This window comes from Ciconia boyciana, chromosome 3, assembly GCF_034638445.1.
Source record: "Ciconia boyciana chromosome 3, ASM3463844v1, whole genome shotgun sequence".
Taxonomy (NCBI): Eukaryota; Metazoa; Chordata; class Aves; order Ciconiiformes; family Ciconiidae; genus Ciconia; species Ciconia boyciana.
In genome coordinates this window covers 70917364-70938389 of record NC_132936.1, presented here as the reverse complement: position 1 = coordinate 70938389, position 21026 = coordinate 70917364, and the positions used below count along the sequence as shown (strand labels likewise).

The window sequence follows — 21026 nt, the reverse complement described above, 5'->3', positions numbered from 1 at the left end:
CCATATACTGCAGTACCTCCAGCCTTTAAAAATCCATTTTCTATTGTTCTCAAGGGCTGCAGCAAACAGGGCAGTGAAAAGAGGATCTAGTGATGAGCTCATCATTTCGAAAGCCACCTGATGTGATGTGCATTGGTTTTAGAGTGGGAGGGCTGGAAAGGAACAGAAGAGCCAGATGTTGCAAGCAGTCTGTTCTCCCAGATACAACAGCACAATAAGCAGCAGATTGATCATAAATGTCCCACAAAGTTACCTGCAGCTACATTTTGAAAGTTCAAGATACTCTCATTGTCTAGAAACTTGCAGGAGAATAATATTAAAAGTTTCCAGACAGTAGGCCGAGAGCAAAAACCACACAAATACAAAACGCATACCCATTTACTTGGTGTATTTTTGTTTTAGCACTGCTCAAAGATGAAGAAACAGTGCCTGTTTTTACTTCTCCAATTTCCTTGGCCTTTTTTCATTTGTTCAGATGTTCACTTGAATCCTCTTCATCAACAAGATCTTATTTTCATTTCACCCCTGCAGCCATAAATCAGGAACAGCTCTAATAAACCGAACAGATTTGACACAAAAAGTAAAAAGAAGAATCAAACCTAGCGCTGCCTTGGACAGAACCTCTTGCCAGACAAGCCCTGTTTACTTAGGAGGAGAAATGCTTATTTATCCTAGAGAACAGCAGCAGCACAAGCACGTCGAACACAACGCTGCCTTCTGCAGGCGCACAAGCGTGACAATGCGGAAGCTGCCCAAGGTGCTCAGCAAGGGCAGCCAAACTGGAGCCATGTAAAGGAACACACGACTGTTGCCCAAGTGCATGTGCAGCACCCATGCCACCACAGGCCACCTTGCTTAAGCAAAGGGAGAAGGTGGCAACACATTGAATGGACTGGTCATCACTTGGAAGTCCCTCAAGACCTAAAGAAAAATAACAGAAATGTTGCTTGGCCTGGTGCTTTGATCAACAGAAGGAAGCCTTTGGGGTCACCTAGTGGGCCCGTTTCCATTAGGGCACCACATGGGATTTTGTCTTAGGGGTGCAAGGTAGGTGAGAGTATCAGAAAGCAACCAGAGAACCATGCTTTGGCAGCATCTCTTCTTCCACTAATGGCTTTTGTTTGTTTTTGGTTTTTTATAACTGACTTTCATTTCATTTCAAGATGTAGACATGTTATGCATGTCCAACCTGAAAAGCTGGTATCGAACTAGTCAGGCTGGTGCAACTCTCACCTTGCAGCTCCTGCCCCGAGTTAACACTGCCAGACTCACCCACCCTCGCCAAGATCCATCTCCTATCACACTCAGCTACGTGAGCAGCAAGCACTGTGTGAGACCAGACGGTGCCCGAAATCTTCTGCATTTTGAAAAGATGTCAAATACTTCATTGGAAACTAGACAAAAAAAAATCCACATTTGCAGGAGTGAGCTGTGGGAGATGCCATGTGCTTCGGTTACCAGCGGTGGTGGTTCAGGTTTTCTGAACTTCAAGTTTCTGGTGATGGTTTTTTCATTCCCCGCCATTTCTTGATAGCAATGGGAGTACTTCCCATCACACTCCCCGTCTTTGGTCAACCACTGGGAAAATGAGTCATGATACTGAAACCTGAGCCTCTTCCACATCCTGCTAGAGGCCCTGTTCCCCACACACAGACCATATCCATCCCAAGCACAACAGCAAACTCCAGTCAGTAGCAAGTCAAATGCATTTCTTGTGGCCAGGCTCACCCACATGTGAGCATCCCCGGGTGTCTGCCTCAGTGCCTCGCTTCGCAGTCTCTCCCAGACAACCCCAGCTTCCTTGCCCACTTCGCTTTAATAAAGGCCTTTCTGTGCAGCACTAGGTGAATCATACCCGTGCCATACGAGGAGCTCACGCTGTCACAGCTTTTTTGGTTTTTAAAGAATGGCTCCCTCAGGTCACCCGTGCGTTAACACTGTGCTGTGGGACACATCATCCCTCCAAACTGTCCCCACACTTCCACAGGAAAACAAACTTTGCAAATCAAAGAACAACAACTCGTGTATGTTATTGCATTAGCCTTTCAACCTGGTTTTTAGTTTTCTAGTCCCAGATGCATTTGCTATTCAAGTATACTCATAAGCTAGTTCTGACCTATGGTTCATCGGGACCACAGTCACAGCAACCAAGTGCAGGTTATTCGCCACAGGACACCACACAGCCCACGCGGACCAGGTGTATGACCCAGCATACCACGCCAGCCTCTCCCCTCTCTCCCTGCCAACAGGGAGGGAGGCTCACCTGGCTCCCAGCCCACAAAAAAGCCACACTGGGGGAGGAAGGAAAACCCCTGCTTGCCACAGGGCAGGAGGAAGCTGTCGGTGCAGATGCTGTTACTAAAAATCAAATCCATTCCTGAAAAAAAGCCACCAAGCAGCCCCTGCATGACGGCAGGAGAGGGGGCCATGGAGCTCACCAGTGGCCTGCCGCTTCAGGGGTCAATCCCCAGCCACATCGGCAGCTTCCCAGGCAACTTTTCTGACTGGGAAACAATTAGTTGCACTCCTTCCTAAATTCCTAAATGTGTGTACTTCCTGTCTTTATTACTTCTAAAAAAATACCTGAACAATTACTCGTCTCTTCTGCAACCAAAAGCTTTCTAAATCTGTATTTTGAGAGCTGAACCAAAGGCCCATCGCTCAGCTCCTGAGCGGGAGGAGGAGGAGAGAGGGACTGCTGTTGTAGCTGATGGGCTCCTCCTTGTCCCTCCATCCTGCCAAGCGAATGCACGACAGCAGGGGAGGGCCAGGCAGGAAGGGCAGGAGGCCTGTGCGGTAGGTCTGCACCCACCTCTCCAACGGGAACTGCGAATCCAGTTACAAAACTCAGAGCTAAGAGAAAAAGCAGACCTTTCTTCCTCTCCAGTGATAAGAAGCCAATGTGTTTGGAGCTAAAGGACCAAGGACTGCTTGGGGTGGTCTAAGCAGCTTCAAAGCAGAGTCTAAGCCGACAGTTTACTAAGCAGAGAGGAATTCTTATGCGAATAAAGAGCTTAGAAATACTGTCTTGTCAGCAGCACTATTTTTACTGGAAAGCTCTGGCCATCTCAGACAGCAAAACAAACTAGATTATGCTATAAATACTAAAAGCTTTGTAGCTGTTTGTGCAATAAATTTCTGGAAAGTCCATTGGCCTTAATGTAGGGAGAAGAAGGTCAGAGAGAAAGAAGGAAGAAGGGTAAGGGACATAATTCTTTTTGGAGATCAGTGATTTTGTTCTCATCCTACTCAGTTATAGCAACTTATACCAACTTCCCACCAGAAACAAACAGTCAGGAGCTGTGCCAGAAGATATTAAGACTTCTGCATGTTCAGTGGCACATTCAATAGGCTTGGGAAAGACAGTGTCAGCTAGAGCCGTGCTATGCTTAAGAAAACCTTTGTTCACGTTCTGTGGAGAGAAATTTCAACACCACAGTTGCTCTACAAGAACCTACAATACCTGAACTACTGCCCTTGCTTCCTACTACCATGTAATAAAACCAAATAAATCATCCAAGATTTATCATTTCACCAGGGTGAAAATCCTTAGTTTCGTTACTATTCATTAAGTTATTATTCATAACGTAGAAGGGGTTTCTTTCTGTTTTGGTTTGTTGTTTGGTTTTTTACAGTTTACAGATAGAACTTTATAGCCCATTTGTGACTACTTGGCATTATTAACATTGTCACTGGAAATGTGAGGATTTCATTAGAAGCATTTGCACTGGAAACAGCTAATGGGGGATGGAAGAGGGAAACACGTTGATAAGTAGCACTGAGAAGCAATCAATTAATAGGAAAAGCCATTAAATACACATATCAGTTTAGACTGTGGCATTTTCTATGGCTCTCAGTAAATATTTCCCAAACAAAAAAGCCCCTAAGGGAAGGTTCACAAGGGTCTGAGGCTCATTACGGGCCAAGGCACTCCCAGAGTACATCAAAACACGTGGCACCCGGGCACCAGCAGCAAGCACAGTCCATGGCTTCATCGGGATCTCATCGGGTTGCTACACAGGTACATTCCAACAGCTCCTACTTTGGCCCATCCGTACTGAAGGAGGGCTACACTTAAGGAAAAAAACCAACCAACCAAACCCAAGCAACTAACCCTTTTTGCTGAAAGCGGCACTGTAAAGTGGACTTGGCTGTCCTCTGATCCTTTGGCTGCTGCCTAGCTGCCAAAATGCCACCGTGCGTGGTGAACGTTCATCCTCAACAGAGCCCAGGGAACAAACAGAAATTGCAATCACAAACTGACTCCAAGGATTATCCCTGCAAATCAGCACTGTCCAGCATTTGGTTTTTTTATTAATTCCTCCGGTTAATTCCTCCGTCTCCATACTCAGTTAACAAATCACATAATCACCTAAGAAAAGATATCTTTGCCCTCTCCCAAAAAAATATATTAGGTTAACTCCATAACCACTTAAGGGGGAAAGTCAGTGACTTACATCATCCTGAACAACTGAGGTGGCCACACAGGGAGGTTTAAAAAGAAATGTTTACCTCTCTTCTATGTCATGCTAAAACAAACACATTTCTCCCACTGGCAGGAACTGGAGGACACTCAAAGGTCTGGTTTTTATTTCTCCACCAAATATGTAATCCTCATTTTTCTTCCTACTGGAAAACTATGTGCAACAAACAACTCCTGCCTGTTTCATATTTAGTATGCATAAAAAAAATCCCAACTGTAAGTGATATTGGCCCAGCAATATTGTTTTTAAATTTGACTTTCCACTTCTGGACTGAGTCCAGAGTAACCCAAACTAACTAAGCTTTTGGACCATTGCATGAGGCCCTGTGGGAATGACACAATCTCACCAGCAGTTACCTACTATCACAAAAGTCAGCAAAACTGATGATTACACACTTGCAGAGAGCTGGGTTTGCTTTGTGCAGGCAACAGGATAAAGAGGGGTTACTATTTTAAACTGATGCAGCAGCAGCGTAGGCAGTAGAATTTGGTGAAAATAATTTCACAGCATATCGACAGCAGCTCTTGACTGCTTTTGTCATGCATCTTACAGCTCAAGTGCTATGCGTGGAACTATATATAACTACTTTGAGTGACAGCCCTTGTTTCATATTCCAGCACCACACAAATGTAGCAGTAGAAACAAATGGGCATGTAGCACTTGTGTGGGTTGTTTTCTCTGCAGAGTTACTGCTATACTGCTGAAAGGGTGTTCAACACAACACAGACCCATACATTCAGCTTAGCCTGGCCCCTCTTTCCTTATTCTCCAAACTGAGTCTTTTTGGAGCGCTCTTTCTACATTTAGTTTAAGTTGATGGCTTTCTCGAGAGCTCTTGTCCATTATAAAACCTTACAGCCTGCAAGATGACAAAAGCATTTCTACATGATGGCCACAAAGAGCGCATGCTCCACAAGCACAGCATGCGCAAAGAAAAACTCAGACTAAGGAGAAGAAAGAAGCCACAGTGGTACAGCAGAACAAAGTCAGTTTACTCCAAAGGACCCAACACTTCTTTCCAGTTGGGCATGAGCATTTCCTACTCACACTCTGAGATGGTGCACTAGGAGATACGGTGGAAGCCGGGGGAAGAAGAACTTAGATAAGTGCAGAAACCACAAGCACAAGCCAGCACCCACCCTCCTCCAAGATACCAATCCGGCTGGCAAAGGCAGTTCTGAACGCATGCACACAAGAGTCTTTCTGCCCAGATCATGCGCAAGAGACTCCAAAAATTGACTGATGAATGCAGAAAAGCTCCTGAGGAAGTAAAACCTACAGAAAAGGTTTGAGCTGAATTTATCATCAAGGTCCAAGTAAAAGCCTGATGAGGGGTTTAACTTGATCTATCCAAGGATGTGGCTACAAGGTATACAGCAGTTTCTGAAGATTGCCTGTTGGCAATGTAATAAAAACAGGACATCAGATTTGGACAAAAAATTATTTTTCTAAAAAGAAGATTCTTTATCCTCTCCAACTATAAAGCTAGTCTTCACCATCTGTTTCCTGGTTTGGCTAAATTTTAGATTTCCCCCCCCCACCCCTCTCTTTCTGTTCAATGAGCACCCAGCTTATGGAGTATGTTGTTTTTAAAAGAAGCCCTGCTTAGGAGGAAGAAAAGGTTATCAGTTCATTGATTAGTATAAAACTAGTATAATACTCACAGTACTCTGTCCACCTCTGTTGGTCATCCAGAATTCAAACACTGATAAATTTCATTATCCATAATATTAGAGGAAACACATTGCTTGAAGAATTGCCCTGAACTCTGTCTCTACAAGCCATTAGTATTCATTTTTAGATCGTATTTCCTCTTGCACATTACCATCTAGAATACTATTTTCTCACAATATTTATGTAAGGGAACCCAAGGTATTGGCTTGCAAATACTCTACAGACTAAAACAGAAGCCTGCTCAATATTTCTGAAGTGCACATTTCTGAAACCTCACTATACATATATGCAAGAGTACAAAATATTATTTTTCAATTTTGTGGGTTTTACAATCTTTTCCAATTAACTGTGGTGTTTGGCCACCGTGACAGAGTATTCAGAGCATTGTGGAGTACTGTACCATGGCAGGATACCTGGATACATATGTCGTACTCATTAGGGAAGTCAACCTAGGCATAATTTTTGTTATAACAGATACATGTACCTTCAATACCAAGAGACAAGCCACGTTTCTGTATAATAGCAGTTTCTAACTTGTTACCTACATTTTTATCAGCTTATACCAGAAAGATATTGCCTGTGATTTATTCCTAGATCTGTGGGTCTTGTTTTTACCCCCAAACTAGAGAGCACTCTCTATATTCACTACACACAGTAAGAAGTTAAGCAATCAACATCTTTTAAATTTAACCTCTTGGACAAAGAAAGTGCACTTGTCTTCGGGAGTTCAGACTTTTCAGATGTTTCCCCTCACTTTTCAATTAATATGGTACAAAGAGGAAGAACAGAAAAGCTGGGTAGGAGAAATTATTCCACAAACACAGGACAGATTTCACCCTGAGTAAGATTAAAATGCAAAAGGAACAATCCGAAAAAGTTGAATTTTTAACACTTCTCCATACACTAGAACTTCTAACAGGAGCTGCTACTGTAAAGAATAAAAATAACCACACTTGGGAATATTGTGACATGCACTGCTATGGGTCTTTCCTGCATTTTAAACCATTCTCCCAAACCAACAGCAGCATTTCTCACAAATGGTAATGCTAGTGGTAAATGATCTGTGTCATGTTGCTATTTGCTAAACATCAGCTGGTTAATATTGCACGTTGTGCACAGACATAGAGAAAGCTGGGGGTTTTAATCTCTGTTCTTTGCTAGGGAAGAGAGGTCATGTAGGGAAGCAAACCATCTAAAGTCCAAGTGCTTTTCACAGAACGGTGTAAAAGCTGCTCTTAAAGATGTGCTTTCTACCAGTTCCTTGCAACTTCACTTTATTTCTCTTCCTACACTGGTACTTGTATTTACCCTCTCATTTGGTGTTCATGCAGTGAAGGACTTCAATGTTTCTTTGAAAAAAAATGTAGGACTTTATTAGCTGCTGCTATACATCTGCAGCAGCTTATTCAACCAATTGCATTATCATCCAGTGGCAACAGCACGCTTGTTCTCTACACAAGATGGAGCGCCTCTCCAAATCAGAGCCTGACTTCCCCATCTACTCCATCAATTATCTGGGAAAGACCTTTCTAGTATTATTAACATTTTGGAACAAATATAAAGGAAAGGAAAAGCTACATGCTTCCTTCTCTGGTAACAAAATCATTTGGACACTGTTTGTGCATATCTGAGCCAAGAAACACCCTTGCTTAGTAGTCACCTCTCAGAGCCACATACAACCACTCCATATAGCAAGGGGCTCCACAGGATGGAGGAGAGAAGCTCTGGTGTGACATACACATAGGCAAAGCAGCTGCCAGAAAGTCCTTGAAGATATAAGTGAGGCTCCTTCAGCTAGGGTTGGCCATAATGGTTAAGAATAGCCTTGATCAGAGGCAGGCTACGGAGCAGTGGTCCTCCCTCAAAATACCTGGGCTGCACGTGGCTATGGACTTACAGCCTTCCCTAAGTTCTTCAGACCTCCTCCCCACTCCATGCAGGAAAAGAGGGGACTGTTACTTCCCCTTGAACTTGGCATAATTTATGAACAAGTGTCTCCCACAGATATTCCCTTCTTTTCCTTCCTTTCTCTCAGGAAAAGGGACAAAATGGGTCAATTAAAACTCATTTTCACTTTTAATCAATATTTCTAGAGTGAATGATGACTGCATAATCACAAAGCCCAACAACAGTTGATAAAAATTTATATTAGAGGAGAATCTTGCAGCCAATAACTTAACAGCTACCCCTGGGTAGCAAGACCAGATCAGGTCTTCAAAAAGACGCAGACATTTGGAAGAAGGTCAAGTTACGTATCTTAAATAGCTATACAGGCAAAGGAAAAAAGGGTCTGGTGTTTAATTCAACTTATCAAGTGCTTGAAGTTAAAGCTATCTATTTTATTGTTCTTTTAAGTTTTCTTGATGCATTTGCTTTTCGATAATCAACGTCACCAGCATAGGAAGAAAAAAGCTGTAGTTTATAGATATTAGAAAGAGTAGAGTCTGCTCCCATAAGTCTTTCAACTGCACTTATCTCCTCATGTTTAAAAAACCAGAGATATGGCCACATTTTAGGTAACTGTGTTAAACTGCTTGTTCCCGTAAGTGAAGTCACTGCATTAAAAAGTCATGAGAGGTCGAGGCGCAGGGAAAGAGCACGTGCATCCAATATCTACAATTCATACTGCAACCCAAAATAGCCTATCTATTACTACTGAGAACAGCTATTGGATCTTTTCCATCTGATAATCAAAAAGGGAAAAAAAACACCTCTGCTGAGGCCAATAACATGCCAGCTTCCCAGAGAAAGACTCCTACGTACCATACATTACATAAAAAGGTTTGCAGCATAGTGAGCAGTAAGCAGTACTTGCAGACAAGAGTATCAAGAAGTCAAGGTAGCTTACTTGAGCACACGGTAAGTTCACGGTACTAAGGATGTGCCTTTTGCAACAAAACCAGGTATATCGTGTTCTGCTATATTTATTCTGCATACATACAGTCCAATGGCCAAAAGTCCATCAATAATCATAGAATCATTTAGGTTGGAAAAGACCTTTAAGATCGAGTCCCACTGTTAACCTAGCACTGCCAAGTCCACCACTAAACCATGTCCCTAAGTGCCACATCTACACATCTTTTAAATACCTCCAGGGATGGAGACTCAACCACTTCCTTGGGCAGCCTGTTCCAATGCTTGATAACACTCTTGGTGAAGAAATTTTTCCTAATATCCAGTCTAAACCTCCCCTGGCGCAACTTGAGGCCATTTCCTCTTGTCCTATCACTTGTTACTTGGGAGAAGAGACCAACCCCCACCTCTCTACAACCTCCTTACAGGTTGTAGAGAGCGATAAGGTCTCCCCTCAGCCTCCTTTTCTCCAGACTAAACAACCCCAGTTCCCTCAGCCGCTCCTCATCAGACTTGTGCTCCAGACCCTTCACCAGCTTTGTTGCCTTTCTCTGGACACACTCCAGCACCTCAATGTCTCTCTTGTAGAGAGGGGCCCAAAACTGAACACAGTATTCCAGGTGTGGCCTCACCAGTGCCGAGTACAGGGGCACGATCACTTCCCTACTCCTGCTGGTCACACTGTTTCTGATACAAGCCAGGATGCCATTGGCTTTCTTGGCCACCTGGGCACACTGCTGGCTCATATTCAGCTGGCTGTTGACCAACAGCCCCAGGTCCTTTTCCGCCAGGCAGCTTTCCAGACACTCTTCCCTAAGCCTGTAGTTTTGCATGGGGTTGTTGTGACCCAAGTGCAGGACCCAGCACTCAGCCTTGTTGAACCTCATACAACTGGCCTCAGCCCATCGATCCAGCCTGTCCAGGTCCCTCTGCAGAGCCTTCCTACCCTCAAGCAGATCAACAGTCCCACCCAACTTGGTGTCATCTGCAAATGATGGATAAAGCTCAAGAGGGGGAAAAAAACCCCCAACATTATTTGCCTTTTTGATTGAGAAACCATGCATGAATGTGTTTTCAATGATCTCGGCTAATTTACAGTGGAAACTCAGCTGCATTAGACAAAGTATTGCCAGTAGGTTGAAAGAAGTGATCCTTTCCCTCTACTCAGCATTAGTGGGGCCACACCTGGGGTACTGTGTCCAGTTCTAGGCTCCCCAGTACAAGAGACACACAGACACACCAGAGAGTCCAACGAAGGGACACCAAGATGGTGAAGGGACTGGAGCACCTCTCCTGCGAGGAAAGGCTGAGAGAGCTAGGACTGTTCAGCCTGGAGAAGAGAAGGCTCAGGGGGATCTTATCAATGTGTATAAATACCTGAAGGGAGGGTGCGAAGAAGACTGAGCCAGGCTCTTTTCAGCGGTGCCCGGTGTCAGAACCAGAGGCAATAGGCACAATCTGAAACACAGGAGGTTCCCTCCAACCATCAGGAAACACTTTTTTACTGTGAGGGTGACCAGGCACTGGCACACGTTGCCCAGGGAGGTTGTGCGGTTTCCATCTTTGGAGATATTAAAAAACTGTCTAGACATGGTCCTGGGCAACTGGCCCTGCCTGAGCAGTCAGGTTGGACCAGATGACCTCCAGAGGTCCCTTCCAAGCTCAGCCATTCTGTGATTTTGAGAAAATGCAATACCACTTCTGGTAATTTCCAGAAAAGTACCTCTGTTTCCCCTGTTCATAAGAGCCAGGCAACTCTTTCCCTGGACAATCAACTACTGGATATGATTGACTGACAAAAGGTCAAATTCAGTACCTTAAATCAGCATGGTTAGGACATTGGAGCATGGAGAGGATGAACATGGAGAGGTCAGTGGTTGGTTGGGTGGCTGTTTGGGTTTGGGAAGGGGGGGGATTAGCTTGTATTTAGGCAACAAGGCAGATTTTGAAAGTTTCATTCTGCCTAAATGCTTACAAACTCCTCTTTCCTCATAGCTGCAGTGATTTAAAGCTACCTGTTAAATTAGGGCAAGCTTATTTCACTACTCCTGGATCAAACTTCAAGAGAACCTAACCAAACAAAGAAAGCAAACTTTTCAGTGTCTTAAAAGTGTGCCCAGGTGCAACCCAAAGAAACAAAGTACATCCATAGTTTCTTCCACATCGATATGCATGACGTTTCCCCATTCATTTTTAAACCATGGAAAACAGGACATTAAAGATGAGCTAAAGTTCCATTTTAAAAAGTCTTGTTTAGACAACTTCTCTGACTTAAACTAGTTCAGTAACTGATTTAATTTAAAACAGTTCAGTCAATTTGGGGCTGGACTATACTACATCACAGTGCCTACAACATGACAGTTTCAGCCCTCTTCCAGAGGCAGCATCAAACTGGTCTAGGGTTCAACTGTACTGCAGCTGTGTTTGGCCACGTCTCTAGTACAGACTGCCATCTCAGGGAGTGGAGAAGAGTGGCACAAGACAGACATAATCTGCTTTGATCAGAAAAGTCCGAACCAGCCCCCACCTAAATCAAGTGAGTCACAATTAAACATAATTAATTGAGAACTGAATTTAACACCCTGTCTCTGCAGGGATGTAGCACAACTTCATAAGCTTGTTGCAGCAGAATGGTCACATCTTCACAGCCAGAATTATGGTATGTTTTTAACACTTGTCTTATCACATACGATTCCTGCCCCAGTCCAAAGTGCAAACTAGCATTTAACCTCCCTCTTTCCCCACCCATTATTAAATATAAATTATTCTTCTTTTCAGCAAGACCAAAGGAGTAAAGGCTGTTGGCAATGTATCATCTACAAAAATAGTTAGTCTTATAATTAGCAGGGAATACAAGAGGCTTTCTTTTTCTTTTCATTTGACTAATCTGTGCCCAGTACCGCAGACAGGAAGGTACAAACTGTATCTGTAAGTGTAAAAAATATATACAACTATATTTAACATTTAAATTACTTTAAACACAACTGTTTGCATACTAACAATCTTATGTACATTCAGGTTTAAACAATACCTCTTTAGTATCTTCTTCTTTTGTTAAACAAGTTTTATTTTCCTCCCAAAATACCCAATGCTACTTTAAAATTCTGGAGAGGGAAAAATTTGAGCTATATAGAAAATAGCAAGATGTCTTATAATTGTAATGTATCATAGCACATATTTTTCATAAAAACAACACATCATTCAAAAACTGAACCACTGTAAAAGTTCTCGTAAGTCCAACAGGACTGTCTTTAAAAGCTTACTTTGGTTAACAGCAAATCGTTCTTAAACAATTAAGGAAAAAATATATTTTCTTTTACCACCTCTACAGATGCATTTCCTTAGCATGTTGTAGCAATCCATGTATCTTTACAGATGAGCACTGCAGTTGTTGAGCGCTCTTTATTTGTAGTGTGATTTCAATAAAATGGATTATATATCAGGTTGGATCGATTTATAATTAAATTAGTCCAACTTCCTAAGATCTCTGAATAAGAGAACTCTCTTCCTAAGACTTCCTAAGATCTCTGGATATCAGAGAAAGAACGGCAACACTACTCACTTCTTCCCCACAAGGTTGATCTCATGTAGTACATGCAACAGCATCACTAAGTTGCATGAAACTGCTGTGTCCCTGCTTATCTTTCCTGGTCAGGAGAGTAACACAACTTTCACTGAGTTCTACATACTCTGACACCCAGCCAGTTGCACCAGCCCCTGAGCATTCAGACAACTGAAGTGCCACTGGACTTTACAGTAATGTAATGATTTCCTCTGAGTCATTATGCATATTTCAAGTCATATGTGGCCTCTATATCACTGAAATTTTACTCATTTCCAGGGGAATAAATGCCCTAAGCTTTTGACCAGGAAGAGGAACTTGATCTTTATCTTTCTTCCCTCCTTGCACTATGAAACCCTCTGATCCATCAAAAATCACAAACAAAAAGGCAAAAATGTAAGATTCTCCAGGAAAAGAACACCGCATTAGTCACTATGCATCAGTTAAGCTGAAAAGTAGAGAAGTCTGACCGATGAGTAAAGGCACTTGGTAACAGTCCTGTGAACAATAGTCAATGAGTCAACAATTTCAGTCTCGTGATCCAACTGACCAGCAGCGAAGGCTCTGCAGAGGAAGATTTTGTGGACGACGTAACAGAGGATTTTTTAGCACCTTCCTCTTGAAAAGGAATTGTTGCACTGTTGTGGAGGTCTGTATTCATAAAACACCTGCTGCTTCGAATATAATCCGTTCCCCTCACTAACTGCTTGTCAGACACTGGTCTTGAGAGGGGGGGTTGTGTGGAGGAGCTTTCTTCAATGATTGGGGGTATCCTTTCATTACTGAAGTACCTGCAGAGGACATCTTCACCTGTATGAACAGGAGGAGGAAAACCAATTATTGCTGACTTCAAAACCCTTCACTAACATTTTTTATTTTTATGAAAAGATTCTGGTTACATTTCAAATTACCTAGCTTTTGGTTACCTTTCATAACACACCTGGACATAAGCAGCTGTCAATAGATTTATGTCTTTTTGCATCTTTAATATTTTTTGAAGTAACACAAAGAACAAAATAAATTGACACACACAGAGTGGATACCATTTGACTGTTAAATTCCAGATTCACACACATCAAAACTGCTAGTACAGACTACCTTCATGCAAATCATTATCATGAGTGAGACCTAACAAACCTTCTCATAACATGTCATTCAAGATGCTGATAGATGAGAGTTGAATCCATGTTCACCTGAATGTAACTCGTGACTAACTTAAAAGCTACAAATATTACTCTGGACAACAGAAATTAATTTTGCAGATATGATATAAGCACTTCCCTGGTTTTGCCCATTGATTTGTGATGCTTTCTCTGTTTTTAGTCTTCCCTAGACACCTGACCATGGCGGCTGCTGCTAGAGACATCCTACTGGGCTAGACAAGCCTTTGTTCTGACCCAATATGGCTTACATACAAGCCTGCAGCACTTAAGTATATTTCAAGTGTTAAAAAAAGCCAACACAAAACCAAAAGCAAAACCAAACAAAAAAACCACACACAAAAACCAGCCCTGCCACCTGGTGATCGTTCTGTTAGACTTGTTGCTTAGCTTGTTTCTAATATGCCTCCAGGTTGATGCTTCTCGTTATCAGCTTCTATTTTTGCATTAAAACAACAGAATTCATCTTCTATTTTCCCTAGAATTACACATTAGCTTTCATAACTGATCTGAAGAATAAACTAAATAGTCATCCTTTCTTATTTCCCACTCTAACAGGACTCGTAGCCTTTCAGATGCAAAAGGCAGGGGGGGAGGGAGAGAAGGGCAGCAGGGTAAGGAAAAAGAGCCACCCAGCCTAACACCCAACGTTATGAGCTTCTGTCTCTCTCCCACTCTGTGACATCTGCAGAATATGTTGTTTTCTAACAGCAGTCGCAGCAAAAAGCAACTCCTAAAAGGCCCTACATTTTACTTTTGAGAACAAGCTTGCTTCTACAATAGCCTCCACAGTGAGCTAAACAAACAGAAAGTCTTATCAAAAGGCCAGTTTTATTATCAATATTAAATGCAGAATAAAGGGAAAGGGGTGCGTGTAAGAGCAAAACGTGCTATAAAGAGAAAAGTACAGATCTGCCGTAGTCATTTTAGCCTACTTTTAATGCTCACAAGAATTCTAAGACAGGACAACAAGAGTTTGAGCCCCAGCACTGAGTAGCCTCACAAATTTCACAACTACCATCCGGCATTACTGCTAAAACCAACAATTGTCATCTTGGATCAGTTCAGGAGTATGCAAATATTAATCCTCCATTCCTAATTTAAACACTTCCATCCAGTTCACCCCAAGGAAATTTTGGAGAAGAAGAGAAAGAGGGATGAGATTTAAAACCTTGCCTTTTCTCCCTGGTGCTCGTGGCCTAGAAAAGGGTTCTGCAGCTCCTATCCAGCTCCCATCCGCAGGCATTGACAAAGGACGAGGTTTTCCTAAAGGCAACATAGAAGGTTATGAGGAATTACATTAAGTTTAGGAAACCAATTTTTAAATTGATATTTTTCACAATTAAGCAAAGGGAGATATACAGCAATAAGGAGTTAAAATTGCAGAAAAAAAAAATTTCAAGATACTTCCACTGGTGAAATATAAGAAAGCAATGTGCTGAGATTGAACAGCCACACTCTTGCTTGTTTACAGCAGCAGTGGACATAATGACCAAAAGTTATAACCAAAATACACATGGAAATGGCCAACTATAGCAGCAGAGCCCAGCTGAATGACATTCATTAAAGAAATAACAGCATTTAAGTGAAATAATTTCAAATGTGGAATTTCATTCACAATTTGCACAGACTGCCCTTAATATCCATCAAGTCTAACAAGCAGTTTTCTAACACAAATTATTCCAAACTGACCAAAGCATTTATCATAACAGCAATAATGAAAGAGGAGTGAACGCACCATAGGACTGTGTTTTTTCCCTCATCTTGGCTGGAAGGATATTTGCTTCCATGGGATACCCAGGCAACTGATCCGAATCAGCAATAGTAAACCTTCGCCTTCGACTCTCCTGATCCAGAAAAGAATTGGGAGACTCGGCGCCCTTGGGCCCAGGTAGTGGCTGACTGGTTTTGTTGGCTCCTCCATATACAAAACTCCCCTTTTCATCTCTGAAAGGAGATTTCGCTTCAGTTAGTAGCTTAAAAGAGTTTCACGCTACAGACATGAGTAGGTTTGAAAGATAATTCTAGCACCCAGTCATGCTCCTGACAACTGGCATTGTGCTGCAAACGAGCTGAAAAAACCCCCAGAGTCAGGTGATGGAAGACTTCATTATAAACATATTTGCCAAAAAAGAAAAGAAAGCTACCCCCCTCACACTAATTCACTTTTAATGAGCCAGTAATTTAACATACAAAGAAGTTTAGGGGTACCACCCCTGAAAAAGCTTTCAAGAAATGAGACCTTTCTGCCCTGAGGGTATCAAAGCTCCCGATTCACTGCCTGTTCACTACACAGTTGTGACAGAGGAGTGCATACATAGATTTATCCATCTCTGTGTAATGGCAACACCTATCGCCTCCATCTGAGAGACTACGCTTTTCAGGTCATTTTAAGAGCCCAATAACTGTCACTGAATATTTATCACCTTCTCTCTCCATCCAAAAGTGAGACCCCCTTGAGAGCTTCAGTAATAAATTCATAGTGCATATACATATGGTTTGGAGCAATTTCTGCAGGAACTCCCTTCCCAGAGCAATCCCTCATTCCAAAGGTCAGGAACAGGCATTTTTAGAACCAGTCCTTGTGAGTACTTTTGGAAGAAAAGCTACCCTCCAACTTAAGATTTGCCTGGCTGTTTTTTCCCCTTCCCTGTACCTGCTACAATCTTATTGTTTGAAGCAACCATCAGCCAAGTCAGGCATAAAAATACACAGCTGACTGTCTAAGCACATACATACCCCAGTATTCACGACAGCCCCTGGCCAGCACATACCACTTTTTCCAGCTCTCCATCAAGAACAATGCTAGAGCTCAGTGAATAGGAGGGAGCTATTTATGGAGATTCAGGGACAGAAAATTGCACAGAAGTGTTACACCACAACCGTATGTATGCAGAGAGCTCTCCTACAACACCACCATGTGGAGACTGTGCTGTGGGGAGGGAAACCAGCCACTGCTCTTTCTGGCTCCTCTTTCTGGCTGCCACAGCTTCCTACAGTTGCTTTCTTTAAAAGTCAAAGTCAAGAAGCCTTCCCCTTTCCACACATCATTCAAGACATCATTCAAGAGTCTTACAGCTCGTGTGGCTACTTCCTTCCGTGTCAACAGGGATTCAGGTCTAAAGGCATCTGAAGCTAGATATAATTTTGACTCTTTAGGAAAGATAAACAAACTGAGCATATGCACCTAATTCACCAATGTGCTTGAAATTTAATGATTTAAAGACCAAGGCAGTCTAAACTCAGCTGCTAAATCTATATGCTTGTTTTTATGCCAAGAGTTTATTTTTTTTTTTTTAAGAATTGAGCACGCATAAACATGAAAAACAGGGAGAAAGCAGGTCAAGGTGGGTCCAACTTCAGTAGAGACCCTGTCTTGGATAAACCCTCTCCCTCGGCCCCAGTACTGCCCCAAAGACTGCAGTAATACAACCTCCTTCTCTGTATCAAGCTTACATGGCAGGAGACAAGCTCTCCTCCCATACGAGTCCTGCAGCAAAAGGTCAGAGTTTCTGTGCTGGGCTATCTACATGTAACCTAAAGTGTCAGGGCAGGCCAGGAAGCATGCCTTGCCCAAAAACTCTTTTGTCCATCACCTTGCCAGGTCAGCTGGCAGGGTTCTGGCATGAGTCAACATGGACTTCAGAACAAACAAAAGCTAGCCATACCATACACCCACCCCTACCCACCCCCCCCACCTTTTGTGTACACAGGTCTGCATTTTTATAGCTTACACCACAGGATAAAAAATGAATTGACTCTCCCTTCCCTTCAATGGGAACATTCCTGTTTTATACAACGTGCAAGTTTAACAATTTAAAACAAGTTCTCTTCTATCCAAACACCCACAATAGTTATTTAACTTGCTTAAAAAACCAACCAAACAAAAAAACCTAATCAAAACATTGGAAAAAGTTACAGACAAAAAAGACTTATTGCTATGTGCAGTTGGGATTTAAACAAAATCAAAAACATAACCCCACAACAAAACCAGGGATGACATCCGTTCATGTTTTGGGAAGAATTCTGATCTATGTGGCACACAGTAATCTTCTAATAATAAAATCTATTACTATCCTGGTATTTTATGCATTTAAGCATAAGCTTAAGCAATCCTATGCATTTAAGCAACTAGAAGAAAGTCTGTAAGATCTGCAATTTCCTCAAGCTAATCTGCACAGAATTCTAACAGCAAGCCAGCTCAGAAACAAGTGTAAAAAAGGAGGTTTTTGTTCAGTAGTGCATGTTTATTTGCATACCGAGGAAAATATGGAACAGCTGGTGGAGGTGGTATGTACAGATCCAAAATGGCTGGCTTCTCTTTTTTCAGTGAGGTATCCATGGTGCTTTCTGGTGACTGGGTTGAAGTTGGCGGAGGACTGGTCTGAAATGTTAGACAGCTATCAAACGTCTGAGCATTGCATTGATTTATCATTCACAAAAAGATAATTCAATAATCAATAGTACCATTTCATCCCCAGTGAACTACTATTTCAATGCTTAATAAACACATTTAAAACTCTTAGCATTCACATTTTCCTCCACCCACAGTTTTGGCTAGCTTTGCAATCCCTCCTACAGAAATCCTATGACAGGTAATGCATTGCTCAAGAATATTTTGCTCTTTCCACTTCTATTTTTCCTGCAAATTCCATAGACAGAAAAAGCAACAGAGACAAAACCCCTTCTATTTTTAGATCCATTAAAAGAATGCAATTTGTTAAATACAGATACAATCTGCAACAATTACAAAGCCAGCTCACGCTACCCTTATTCCATACAGTCCAATGCCTAGGACATGGGCAGGAATATAGTAAAGTTCACCACAAATTGCATCAGGGGGGATATAACAAGGATAAGGGAAGCAAAGAAAAAAATATATTTGGTATTGCTCCTCTGAGCAAGTTTGCCATTTTGCTCTTTGTGGCTCACTTGAATGTCCCCAGCATCTTGCCAGGCTCCTGTCTGTCTCTAGGAGAGCAAAAGCTTAAAGGACCCTTCACCTTTGTCAGGCAAGAGGACTGCAGTCTCCCTTTTTTGTCAAGAACCTGCCCAGGCTTTCACTCTGGCCACTCAGTTAATGGCACCCTTGCACAAGCATCTGCCTTTTACCAGTTAGTACGTTGGAGCCCAAAACTGTCAACAGGCTTCTCCAATCACTCATTCCCCCAAGAAAACGCTGCTTGGCACAGCCTATATCCCAGCCCGCCTCAGCTCTTCACACAGGTAACACAGTCCTTGTTCCGGGTAACCCTGGAAAACTCACAGGGTGGTGTTTTTTTTCCTTTGGCTCTGATTAAATGACAGGCATGATGCCACAAAAACAAGACACAGGCATTGGTGAAAGGAAGGATGAGAAAGGAGCCAAGTGTGCATCTTCTACCGGGTTTGAGAGAAATCTACTTGCACCAAAGACTTGTGATAGCCACTGGCATTTCACAGATCGATAAGTTATCCTCACAGCTGTAGGCAGACCTGTGTCAGAACAGGAGTAGGAATGGGAACTCTCCCTGGTTTTCTTTGTTTCAGGTAATCAGCTTAGACTCAATTAGGTTATTTCTTCCTGTAAGCAGTAAGCCCTAAGCTTGCTAATACAACAAGCCATTCCTCAACATGGTTACTTAAGAGTTATTAGCGTCACTTTGTCTGCTCATTACCCAATCTGTGAATTGCCCAACAACCAAATCTTACTTAAACAAGTAGTTTAAGTAACTTCTTGAAAAACACTCACTCTTTCCCACCCTTCACCAGACTAAAAAGAGGACAAATATATGGAATAATCTAAGTTACTTCAGCAAAAGCTTATTACTCTGCTAAATAGAGGAAACATTTATTACTCCGTGCTGATGAATGCCATATGTATCAGCAGTTTCAGCAGTTTTGACTTGGGTAAGTTCTCCCAGTGGCACACAGACTGATTAAAATGCTCAACTAGGTGTGTTAGTTCAGCTAGGTGTGTCCCTTTGGAAGAGGACAGCTATTTCACCTGACCTTCCTTGACCTATACTTAAACATGAGTACCTGGGAGCATTTCTGGTATTTCTCTTTTTCAAGTTGCAACCAAGGCATTCCCATCCCGACATTACAGTTGAGCCGGTAGCCTCTCACCTGCACCAAGGGTGGTTTCCAGCGCAGGTTCTTTAGTGGAGCAGGAGTGAAATGGAAAGAGCCAGTAGGACGTTTCTTAAGCAGTAGCCTAACTCCGGCAGGATTCTCTCGCAACTTTGCCACCAGATTTTTTAGTTGCCATCCAACCTGGAAGAGAATAAAGACATCTTTTATTTAGTACTGCTTTTCCGAAAGCAAACAAACAAGAAAAATCCAAATCCCCCAAGTCAAACTGTCTGTTTTAACATGAACCTAAAGGGAGAAAAGAGATCCAAAAAAGCCAGAATGGAGAAAAAATTTGGAAAGCTCTTTTTTTGGAAGGTAGTTCTTTGTTTTGTTTCAAAGAAAGATCTCTACTTAAGCTGTAAATTAAACACTGAGATATCAAGCAATGCTCTTTATGCCTCAGCTCCAGTCCTAGAAGGATGCATAGATGCTCTCAAATTGAGTAACACGGGGATTCACAGTGAACTACTTTTGTCATGTTTCTGTCTCACATTGGAAGGCATTGCTTACCTGTGCTAAGCAAAAACGTAATCATTTTATCTAAGTTCCCAGATGCAAATGATTTGACAAATACTCAGGGGTTTAAAGCTGTTTCTATCTGCATTTTAGTAGATTGTAACAATGCATTTTAAAACAGGCCTTAAATACAACATGAAGTATTTTAATATGATGCATACAGCATTTAAACATGAAATATTGCGTAATTATTTTATCAAAATATTGCAAAGAATAAAATTTGTCTTGAAAACAAAATGTTAAAAAGCCTCAAAGATTTCAACAGGAAAACACCAGAACTGCCTCCTAACCCCATCCATTCAGAACCTGTGGGGAGCAAGCTTTGCGGAGCAAGCATAAGGGAAGGTTAGTAAGGCTGTTACTAACCACAGTTTGCCGATTAACTTGGATCACTTCATCACCAGCATGAATCTTCTGAGATCGATCAGCAGGGGACTACAAAAAGGAAAATAAGAGGCATGTGCTTCAGCAGGTTTTCTTCCCTCCCATAACAACCCCCCACCAAGCTAAGTCAAAGGTTGTATCTATAATGAAGAGCATTGCTGAAAATTTTCGCACAGCTAGATCACACATTACATCTGTTGATTAGTTGAGAAATGCAAACTAATTCAACTTATGATTTATTTTTTATACTGGGGGAACTACAGGGAAAGGGAGAAGGCA

The 21026-nt window shown here is 42.1% G+C and overlaps 2 protein-coding genes across 4 annotated transcripts in view; both read right to left on the bottom strand.

The window, feature by feature from the left end:
* IPCEF1 (interaction protein for cytohesin exchange factors 1) overlaps positions 1-2332 on the bottom strand; it is a 90042-nt gene extending 87710 nt beyond the window's left edge. The window contains exon 1 of the mRNA XM_072856075.1: positions 17-2332. The gene's annotated coding sequence lies outside the window, so the exon portion shown is untranslated. The remainder of the gene's footprint in view (positions 1-16) is intronic.
* A 5264-nt stretch (positions 2333-7596) lies between these two features.
* CNKSR3 (CNKSR family member 3) overlaps positions 7597-21026 on the bottom strand; it is a 64101-nt gene continuing 50671 nt past the window's right edge. The window contains exons 5-10 of one of the 3 annotated variants that reach the window (XM_072856073.1): positions 20730-20798; positions 19842-19988; positions 17993-18117; positions 15472-15680; positions 14910-14999; positions 7597-13383 (exon numbers count right to left, since the gene is read on the bottom strand). In XM_072856073.1, the coding sequence (XP_072712174.1) occupies positions 13085-13383; positions 14910-14999; positions 15472-15680; positions 17993-18117; positions 19842-19988; positions 20730-20798 (939 nt within the window). In that variant the 3' untranslated portion in view covers positions 7597-13084. The remainder of the gene's footprint in view (positions 13384-14909; positions 15000-15471; positions 15681-17992; positions 18118-19841; positions 19989-20729; positions 20799-21026) is intronic. The other 2 variants (XM_072856072.1, XM_072856070.1) reach the window with 2 other exon arrangements.